The following is a 10,756-nucleotide window of genomic DNA, read 5'->3' on the forward strand; positions in this document are numbered from 1 at the left end:
ATAAACAAAAAAAAATGTTACTATAATACTATTCATCACAGATTGTCTGGAACCACTATCACAAACAATTTAATTTCGATGCCCACAATATGCCATTATTTATTAATTAGTATATCAATGACATGTGCCCTTTCCCTCCCAGCAAGTAGACATGCATATTGACATATTGTGCATGTGGATGGTAAACTTCCGCTGTATCTAGACGAATAATTATACCCTACCATATCTGACGGATCAGGTCTCCAATTAAGCAGCACAAATTTGAAATTTGTGTAACACACGAAATTCTAGTCAAAGCATATTATGGGGCCTAGGTCTACATCAAGTCAAGACATTCCATCAATACTGCATTTAGCATGATAGAGGCATTGCAACAACTAATAATATGGCTTGTTTGTTTTTAGTTCAATAATTGTTTTACTCAAGCGGATTCAGCTCATGACACCCTGACAAATTTCTAGAGTTGACTCCTCAATCATTGTAATATTTGAGTTCTAACAATAGGTTAGATTCAAGATGATCCCTTCTATCTCAAAGCCCGATAAAAGTATACGACGTTGATCTAATTGACCTTTTTTTTTTTCAAAAGACTGTATGATGCTTGAGTTTTCGTACGAACTAGTATGGGTAAAAACATTTGATTTAATATTTACTAATTGGATTTGGATTGGATATATAGTCGACGATACGATCAGCCATGTCTTTTCTTAATGGCATGATACTAGCCACATCTCTTCTTGAACTGTGTTCTTTAATCACTACTAGAAAAATAGTTTTTACAGGCGGCCAAAAACAGTTTTCGCAGGCAGGGGAGAGAACCGCCGGTGTCCTATCGACTGCGAAAATAGGTGATTTTCGCAGGCGGGCCCTGCGAAAATAATTTCAGGGAAAAAAAATTACAGCACTACCCGCCGGCGCCGGCTTCCCATTCCCCATCCAATCCAGTAGTTCACAAATTCACAAAAACATCATAGTAGCATCACAATCAAATTCACAAACCAAATCAACGCATCACAATAACTTTCAAAATCATTTCAAAATCAAAACAAACGTGCCGCCTCCACGCTCGTCGTCACCAGCGGTAGCTGCCGCCGCGACCGCCCTCCACGCCGCCGACTCCACTCTCCTCGTTGTTGCCGCCGCACGGACGCCCCGCCGCCGGCCACCGGCCTCCCCCCTCCCCCTCCAACCAGATCTGGGAGGAAGGGAGGGAGGGGCGCCGCCCCGCGCCGCCGGCCACCGGCCTCCCCCTCCCCCCTCCGGCCGTCGGCCATCGGCCTCCCCCCTCCCCCCTCCGGCCAGATCTGGGATGGAGGGAGGGAGGGGAACCGCCGCCGGCTGCCCCACGCCGCAGGCCACCACGCGTCTGCGCTGCCTTCCGCCCCGCGTCCGCGCCGCCTTCCTCCACCCGCGCCGGGTTGCGCCGCCTCCGGTCAGCGGCTGGGGAGAGGCCGAGAACTGAGGGGTGGGGAGGGGAGAGGAGATGTGGAGGGGAGGGGGAAGTGGGACTTAGAAAAAATCGGCCGATCTTGATGCTGTATTTATATTCCACGCCAATTTTCGCATGCGGGTCACATAAGTGGTGGATTTTCACAGGCGGACAGCGAGTTTCACCCCGATTTGTATTTTTATAGGTGGCTATTTGGCTCCAAGGGTCATGTCGGCCTGTGAAAATAAATACCTAACATCGGCGAAAATGCGTTTTCTAGTAGTGAATACTGGTTGGGAACTAATCCTCCTTGCATGGAAAACAAAACGATGAATTAGCACATATATAATTAATTAAGTATTAGCTTAAAAACTTATAAAATGGGTTAATATGATTTTTTTAAAGCAACTTTTTATATAAAAGTTTGCAAAAAAAAAACGCACCATTAGCAGCTTGGCAAGTGTACACGTGAAAAAGGAGAGCGATGAAATTGATAACAATGACTAAATAACAAAGCCTTGGTGGCGTCGTCACAACCATTGTAATCTTCAAGATCGATCCTCTTTGCACAACCATTGTAATCTTGTGGTTGGTCTTCTGGTAGTCCCAACGTTTATTTCTTTTGTAGACAACCTTAGCATTGACAAGTATCTACCAAGTACTAACTTTGATATTACCTTGCACATCAACAAATTGATGTACGTGCACCTCTACTAATTCTAGGTGTGTTCGGCTATCATCTTTTCAGTAGCGGCTGCGGCTGTAGCAGTTCAAAATTATTGCAGCTTGCAGCGACTTTGAACTGTCGTAGCCATAATGGCTGCAGCAGCCATAGCTGCCAAACAGGGCCTCTACACATAGAGACTCGACTTTAGATTCATCGTAGTTATAAAAAAAAAGACAACTCTATATGTACACTTAATACTAACATTTTTTTCCCTATAATTTCTTTTAGATATCGGTTAGTTGGTGCGATAAATGTATTTGTTATATGTAGAAGATATGTTCTCTAGTTAGTAATGGTGCAATAATGTTGTGCAAATCAATTGATACATAGATTAGGAAATTACACATAAAAAATATATCTCAATTACTACTCCCTCTGTATCTAGATCATATTCATATTTTAAGCTCTGAATAGTTTGTATGTTTATATTTTTTCCATTTTCGTGTATATGCATCTGCTAGACAATCATTCCTCTCATTGCCACTTCCCAATTTTTATTCTCTCGAAAAAGATCCTAATAAAGCCCTTGATATTGTGTCATCTCCAATTGCAATTGTACGTGTGGTTATTAACCATTGGCATGAGCCTCACTAAACCATCTCCTGATCTCTCAACCACACAAGCTGTGGCCATGGACATGGACAGTGTAGTGGTGCACCAGAGAGGCGGCGCCGGCGCCGGCGACGAGGAGGAGGAGATCGGCGTCTTCACCGCCGAGCGCTACTTCAGCGGCGCCGACGAAGTCGACGCGCTGTGGTGCGGCGGCTCGTCGTCGTCGCTGTCGTCCGCGTTCAAGACCGGCGGCGGCCAGCAGGAGTACTGGTCGGCTGCACCCACGACGCTCACGGCGGCCACCACCTCGTCGGAGGCCAGCTGGAACAGCCGCTCCGCTCTTCTGAGGGACGCCGCCGCCGCCGTCGCCGTCGAGACGGAGGAGCCTTCCGGCGCAGGCGGTGACCTCTGCACGCCCGGAACTAAGGCGTCCTCGCCGTCGCATAATCTTCTTCTACGGTGGCTGCTCGGCGTGGCTGCGTGCGCCTGCGCCGGCGGCGGCGCGGAGGAGGCTGTGATCGCCGACGATTGTCGCCGCGACGAAGCGCGCGCAGCTGGCGTCGCCGTCGGTGGGGAGAAGCGGATCAGCACCGAGGCCGCAGAGGCGGTCGCCACGACGAGGGTGAGCCGTGGAATGTGCGACGGCGACGTGTTCGACGCCGGAACAGCCACGCCTCCTCCCCTCCCGCAGCTTGCGGAGCCTCGCCGCATCCGCACCGCCGACTCCGGCGAAGTGTCAGCGCGGGTGTTCAACACCAGAGCCACCGCCGCCGCCGCATTGGCTGCGGACGAGCGGCGGCGCAGGTCACTGGACATGTTCGCGTCGGCCACGAGGCAGCAGCAGAGCAGCCAGAACCCCGCCTTCACCATCGTCGCCGGAACAAGCACGGCGGCGCGGGACGCCGGCGGCGCAGGAGCAAGCGCCACCATCCGGCGCGATGACCCCGGCGCCGCCGCCGGCGACGACGCGGCGTCATCGGACGGGGAGCTGGTGGAGTGCGCGTACCCGCCGAGCGAGGCGAGCGTGGTGTGGAGCGTGGTCACCGCGGACGGCGTGGCGTCCGCCGGCAACTTCTCCAGCGCGGCGTCCGGGTACTACCACCATTACTACTACCACAACGGCGGCGGCGGCGACGGGCGGCGCACGGATGCCGGGAAGAGCAGCCGGCGGAGCAGCGCCGGCGGCTTGCTGACGATGGGCTGTATGTCCGATAGGGCCCTCGACGCGATCAGCCCGGCTCGTGTCGTCCACCGGCGGCCGCTGCCGCCGGGCGGTGGCCGGAGATGGTGCCACGTGGCACGCCGCCGGTAGGAAGTAGGCTGTGGACGAGGGTGCACGGAAGGATTAGTGGATGTGTGATTTTTCTGATTATTTTTAGAGGTTTTTCTTGGAAATTTGAAATTATTTTGTAAAGGTTTCATTGTTTTGTTAGAAGATGGACACCATCTGTGATGGAGATACTCTATGAAATGATGAGCACTAATCAAAATTGTCGTCATCAATGTGCAGCCAAGACCACACACTACAACTTTACAACTTTAGAGTAAGGCTATTCCCAACCCAATGACTACGATGGTGTCCATAGCATTAAATAAGCTGTCACCTAGGATGAAAAATGATGTGGCAAGTAAATAAATGAGGATAGAGAAGGAAACCATGTCTTGCATGAGACATGGTTTTTACACAACATCCAAGACATCATGTGAGACAAATAACATTAAATTTAAATATGGAATAGTGGTGTTTGTATTGGAAGAGTAGTGTCTATTACTAGTTTCTTAATGATGTGGAGTTTATGAAAACCATGTCTAGTGTCTTGGGTTGGGAATGGCCTAGTTAGAAAACGAATCTTTTAGCGGTGAGCCATCGCTGAGATCTTGTTTGTTAGGGCAGTCCCAACCTTCCATATAGAATAGTGTCTATGACATTAACTGCATTGTCATGTAGGACTTTTAACTTATGTGACACTATATTAATTAAGAGAGAGAGTGAAGAGAGAAAGAAATTAGGTCTCATGCAAGACACAGCTTCAACACAAGAACATATGCACTAGACACTATCAAGTTTTGCATTGGGAGATAATAGTGTCTTAATAATAGATAAAGAATAAATATGATTGGTAGATAAGAGAGATGATGTATTTATTAATGACCCACTTCAAGAAACCATGGGTTATAGAGTGTAGTTTCTAGTATGATGTCTTATTGACATGACATCATAGACACTGCTTATGGACACTATGGTTTGGGATTGCCCTTATGCTTATTTGACTCTGTTTATCAATTTATCGTGCCATATGTAATCTGTTAAAGATTGTTTTATTTCGACTAAATTTTGTAGACTACCCGGTATTTTGGTTCGAGTTGCATAAATCACAGTAATTTTAGCATGTGACACATAACATCAAGTATTATGGTCTTAAGATTTCACAAATGTGACACATAACATCAAGTATTATGGTCTTAAGATTTCACAAAACTCCACAGCATTTAGACGATAGATTAAACGAACTCAAATTAAATTTAGAATTCATATGTATAGTAGATCAAAGAAAAATTAAAAATTAAATAACGGTGTGGTTTTATAAAACTATAGGACCATAATACATAACCAGGTTATGTACAACCCATTAAAGCTCTTGTGGTTGCAACTTAAACCAAAATAAATGAGGTTTTGTGAAATTTGCTCTTTTATTTCCTTGAGAAGAAGTACAGCAAGAGCTAATATTCTTAATCTTATACAGATCATAATTCTGGACTGCAAACCAAGACATATACAGAACAGTAGTCCATGCAAAGGGATGTGATTCTCTCCAGCTATGAGATTCACTGGACACAATGCCAAATCAAAATGTCCTGTCTGATAACGGCTGGAAGCCTCACTACATAATTTCTCGGACACAAGAAAGTGATAATCTTTATTTCTTTTATTCCTTTTGGGAACAGCAGTACACTTAGCCCTTGAAATGATTCCGAGGTATCGTAAGTGGAACTTAAGCTTCCATAGGACTTCTTTTCAAATAGAAACCAGAACTAAGCTGACTTTGCACACAAAGAACTATCAAGGAAAGTAAAATGCATTGGGTTAATTTTGTTAGAGTGGCCGTTTTAATTTGGACAATGGAGAATAAATTAGCTTCTTTTTTCTCTGGTATCCTTTGAAGATTTTGAACTATCACCATCAGATGGAAAAGGGATACGATTTATCAGGAACACTAATGCAGCACCGATCAAAGCACCAGATAGATGGGCAATATTGTTTACTTGCAGCGAGTGCCCTGTAACAGTAGTTGCCCGTGCGGCTTCCATGACCTATCAAGGTAAGAACCAAACCATGAGGGGTAAATCAAGAATGTTCATTTGGTACTTAAAGATGGTACGAATATAAAAAAATCGGTACACAGTTAAGTAAAGCATTTAATTTACTGTAGCAGTAGTTAGAGTAGTTACATACTCCCTCCGTCTCAAAATATAACAACTTTTAGCCCTCAGGATTTGTCCTAAAATATAATAACTTATCCACCAACATTCTTTTCCCAACCAATCACAATCCTCCACCATTCACTTTTCCCACCTACCTCCACTACTCATCCAATCACAACTCTCAACTATTCACTTCTATCTACTCTCTCCGTTTCTAAAAATTTGACGCTGTTGACTTTTTAAGCATGTTTGACCATTCGTTTTATTAAAAAAAAAGTAATTATTAATTCTTTTCCTATCATTTGATTCATTGTTAAATATACTTTCATATATACATATAGTTTTACATATTTCACAAATTTTTTTGAATAACACGAACGGTCAAACATGTGCTAAAAAGTTAACGGTGTCAAACATTTAGAAATGGAGGGAGTACTTTCTTAATAACCATGTCCAACTCTAAAACTTCTTATATTATGGGACGGAGGGAGTAAGTAATAAGTTATGCTTCAAATATGTTGCTAGAAGTAGAGCACACTACCTCTTTTCAGGGATGACTACTTATTCTAGTACTTAACACCATTTGCAGAGTTACAAAAGCCCATAGGAATTACCATCGATAATCAAAGTCTCCCTTGAATTGTCAAATATCTGGGAATGTTTAGATATTTATGTATATCACAGATGGAAAAACAAGTCAATCCTGAATGGTTAAAAACAAGTCAATCCTGAATGGTTTGTCCCATCACAGCAATGAATGTTTATGGTGTAAATCTACTCCCACCGATTCAATGTGTAGGTTGTTTTAGCCTTCTCAAGTTCTCAGCTCTTCTCTGTAGGTCGTTTTAGAACTTTTAGGCACTTTCTCATGTTTCCATGTTTGCCCTTGTCGAATACATGCTACATCTCTCACAAACAAATGACTCATATTTCCCAGTTAATGTAGTACAAATGAAGGGCAACAAATTCATTTAAACTATTTTCTTACTTGCTGTGAATAAAATGACATCTATTTGGAATTAAAGGGTGTATTTATCTACAATTAAGTGGGTTGGTACTATAGAATTCTAACAGAATTCAGTCATTTCTTGAAATGGACAAACTGACATTGTTTACATCTGAATTTAGCACCTAATACTGAAATACTGGATGGACTGGGCATCCCACAATCACCCAGGGGAAAAAGATCTCAGCGAGAAATCACATTTAACTGCCATTTTGGCAAGTACCTGTTCTTAACTTATTATCAGAACTTCAGAAGGGTAGGTTAATGGGTTAAATGAATGATACTACTTGTTTCCCTTTTTTGGCAGAATAGACATATTCTCCTTTCCTATAAATTATCCAAATATCAAACGCTAAAAACAGCATTTTTATTTTTTTAAAAAAGAAAAAACTGATGAAAACCAGACACTAACTGGTCATGAGGAAATTTTTTTTAAATGGAAAAAAATGAATCCCTGCCTGCAGTTTTTTTTTGTCTCAAAAAATATAAGACTTGTTCATGATTTCTCTTACAAGTCTACAGTTGAATACTTGAATGACTATAAGTAAAGAAATAAGAAAGTGTTGTGATATACCTTGTCAACAACAAATTGACCAAGGATAAGGACCTCAAGAATCTTTCTCCAGTCCCATGACATCTGTTGCAACAAGGGAACAAAGAGGTGAAATAATTAAATGATATGACAATTCAGGCAACATTTTGAAAGTGACCAAGATTTAAACAGTCACCTTCACTAGAACACTGATTGTGAAAAGGCCAAAAACAGCACCAGATGCTCCAAGTGACACGGAAGATGTTGGAAGAACCAACCATGAAATTAAGTTTGATCCAGCACCAGTCAAAATGTAAGACATCCACAATGCAAAACTACCTTCTTCCTCCTCAACTAGCTTTCCTGCATTATTTACAATAAATTGGTGATCCTAACAGAACTGTCACCATCAAGCAGCACATTTGTTTTAGCAATTGATTCTCACCAAAAATGTATACAAAGAATAGATTGCTTGAAAGATGATTCCTACAATAGATCATGAACAACTGAATAAGTGGCCATTGAACTCAAAAGGAAGTTAAACAGGGTACAGTTCACACATGTATATTTGCTACCATCTTTATCCCTTTATAAACGGATTAAATAAATTTTCTGATGTTAAAAGAAAATGAAGGAAGTGGAATCTGGAATATCAAGTAACGAGTAACAACTAACCAGTTCGCATGGCAAAATGTTGATGTCACAAACTGAAACCAACTAGGGAAAGCATGGTACAAGTACATTGCCTTTATATGTTCAATCTGAAATGCAAGGAGACAACAAACAACAAAGTAAAGATAAATTTCAACAGATGAATTAAGAAGAATAGATATGTGCCCGTGTTGTTTTGTATATAAATCAGCTTTGCAAGATATGCGCTTAACTGCTTATCATGTTTAGATATAGATCAAGAAATAACAATCCACAAGACACCTCTTATGACGTTAGAAAATTACAAATTTGGTTTGTTAAAGGCCAGAGACTCTTCCCGTTCACTCAAGGAGTGTCCATGGGCACCTCTGAGCCTAGGGCCTAAAGCCAGTGGAACAGCCTATTAGCCTCTTCCAAAAGTTATAATGTTATGCAAGCTAGTATTACAGAGATTTATATCCAAATTTCATGTTTTCTATTTTCTAATAAACAAAGCACACATCCTTTAGCCTACTATGGTTGTATTTTTTAAAAAAAATAATAAGATGGCTTATTTCTCCTTCCGTTGATCTTTTATTGAGGGTTGCTTTGCTTGTAATGACAATCAAAATATGCCCAAGGGAAGTACTCTAGTATAAATTAACAACTCTGAGGCTACATCTTCCTGAATTGTGCAATCTTTCTAGCCCGCCGCTCTACAGTGCAACCCACATTGATTGATTTGTGCAGATTAAAACAACCAACTAATCGATCCTACTTTTTATTTTTGTTTCTTAGCGTTGTCATTGTACCTGGAACAAGTGGTCAGCGACATAGATTCCAACATTGAGCAGCAAGATCCAGAAAATGCCATTGGGACGCCTCCCCTGCCACTGCTTGTCCTTGGCAAGCTCCAGGTCCGCCACCAAGTCTGATCACAAGCACAGGTCAGTGAACCACACACCTAAATTCAATCAACGAATCACCACCCGCGGCAACACAAATCCACCTCGCGGCGGAGGGCTCGCCTCACCCACCTGAGCGCCTCATCCCGCAGCGGAGCGAGCGGAGCAGGTCGCGGCGGCGGGCGGCGTAGGCGGAGGAGGAGAGGCGGAGGGCGGGGAGGGGAATGGGAAGGGAGGGGAGGGGCTTCGAGAAGGTTCTGGAAGGTAGCGGGAGTGGGAGGAGGAGCAGCAGCTGCTGCGCCGCCATTGTTTCTTCTCTTCCCCACCTTCTTCGCTTGGATGTTCTTCTCTTGCTGAGAGAGAGAGAGAGGAGAGAGGCCGGGATTTATGAGGAAGGTGGGGGCCCACTTTCCAGCGAGAGGGTTCTAGAAGGGTGAGGTGTGTTTGTTCCAGCCGTGAGATGGAGGCAAGGAATGTCAGGCAGGTACTCAGGTGTATCCTTTTTTATCTGATGACGCTACTCGTATCATATTTAGGGCACGTTCACTTTGATGACCATACTATTTTTTTCTAAAGTTGTAAAAAAAATGTCTACGTTTAGTTTGTTGCTCAATTTGATTAATATATAAGAAATCTTGTCAAAATTTTAGCAATATTACCATCTTGCTAAAATTTTGGTATTGCCAAAACTTGATAAGGTTTATGTTGGTTACAATCTGAACAGACCCTTAATCATCTTAAGATATAATGAATTTTAGGTGAATTTAATATATTGAATTATAAATCTAAACAATAAGGATGCTCGGTTCTGTTGGATGTCGCAACGGCTACGGCTGTGGCCATTCAAAATGACTGCCGGCGGCAATAGCTTGGAGCTATCGCAGCTGCAGCGGCTGCGACAACAATCACTACCGATCAGCCTTAATATATTATTAATTTTATGTACTTTTAGGCAAGGGTTATCAACAGTTTCAAACTAATTTTGTAGTAATTTAAAATTTTATATGATTTTTTAATTTCTCAATATCACCAGTTATGGTTGAAATTGTATAGCCTTTTAGGTATTTTTAGAGCCGATGGTTTAAAAATAAATATTATAGGGCTTTATTTACTCATCACAAAAGTTGTCATAGGATGAGGGTTAGTATGTATAAGAGCGTCTGCAGATGCACAAAACGAACGATCGTAGCAGTTCAATTTGTCATAATATCCTGTGAAATTTCCTCAGTTCCGAAGAGGCATGAAGCAAGAATGTTGGAAGGGCCTTTATCATGCCGAACACGACAAGAACTGGTTATAGCAGAAAACATACCCTGGAAGATTGCAACTGCAATCCGCTAAGCTGGAAGACTAGGATATCATCTTTAAGGGAAAAAAAAAGGAACAAGAATAATGCCCCAAATTTCACATGGGTTAGTACTGTATTCCCAAAGTGTGCTACAGGGAAAGAATGGAATATCAAAGGTAAAGTCCTTACGTTTCATCATTGTTGAAAGGGAGTATCTATATTTATGGCGCCATATTTTTTATCAAAAAATAGTCGGTATGTATT

The 10,756-nt window shown here is 42.6% G+C and overlaps 2 protein-coding genes across 2 annotated transcripts; one reads left to right on the plus strand and one right to left on the minus strand.

The window, feature by feature from the left end:
• The first annotated feature begins 2,544 nt into the window (after positions 1-2,544).
• On the plus strand, positions 2,545-4,207 carry LOC4338127 (uncharacterized). Its single transcript, XM_015782962.3, has one exon. It carries the CDS (start codon positions 2,605-2,607, stop codon positions 4,018-4,020), a length of 1,416 nt encoding a protein of 471 aa, XP_015638448.1. The 5' UTR covers positions 2,545-2,604; the 3' UTR covers positions 4,021-4,207.
• Positions 4,208-5,380: 1,173 nt separating this feature from the next.
• Positions 5,381-9,559, minus strand: LOC4338128 (rhomboid-like protein 11, chloroplastic). The gene is made up of 7 exons (XM_015782519.3): positions 9,337-9,559; positions 9,112-9,230; positions 8,345-8,430; positions 8,115-8,155; positions 7,866-8,032; positions 7,712-7,774; positions 5,381-6,020 (listed from the first exon to the last, which is right to left on the minus strand). Exons 1-7 carry the CDS (start codon positions 9,509-9,511, stop codon positions 5,841-5,843), a joined length of 831 nt encoding a protein of 276 aa, XP_015638005.1. The 5' UTR covers positions 9,512-9,559; the 3' UTR covers positions 5,381-5,840.
• Between the last annotated feature and the right edge of the window lie 1,197 nt (positions 9,560-10,756).

The sequence above is a fragment of the Oryza sativa genome, chromosome 5 (assembly GCF_034140825.1).
Source record: "Oryza sativa Japonica Group chromosome 5, ASM3414082v1".
In the NCBI taxonomy this organism is placed as follows: domain Eukaryota; kingdom Viridiplantae; phylum Streptophyta; class Magnoliopsida; order Poales; family Poaceae; genus Oryza; species Oryza sativa.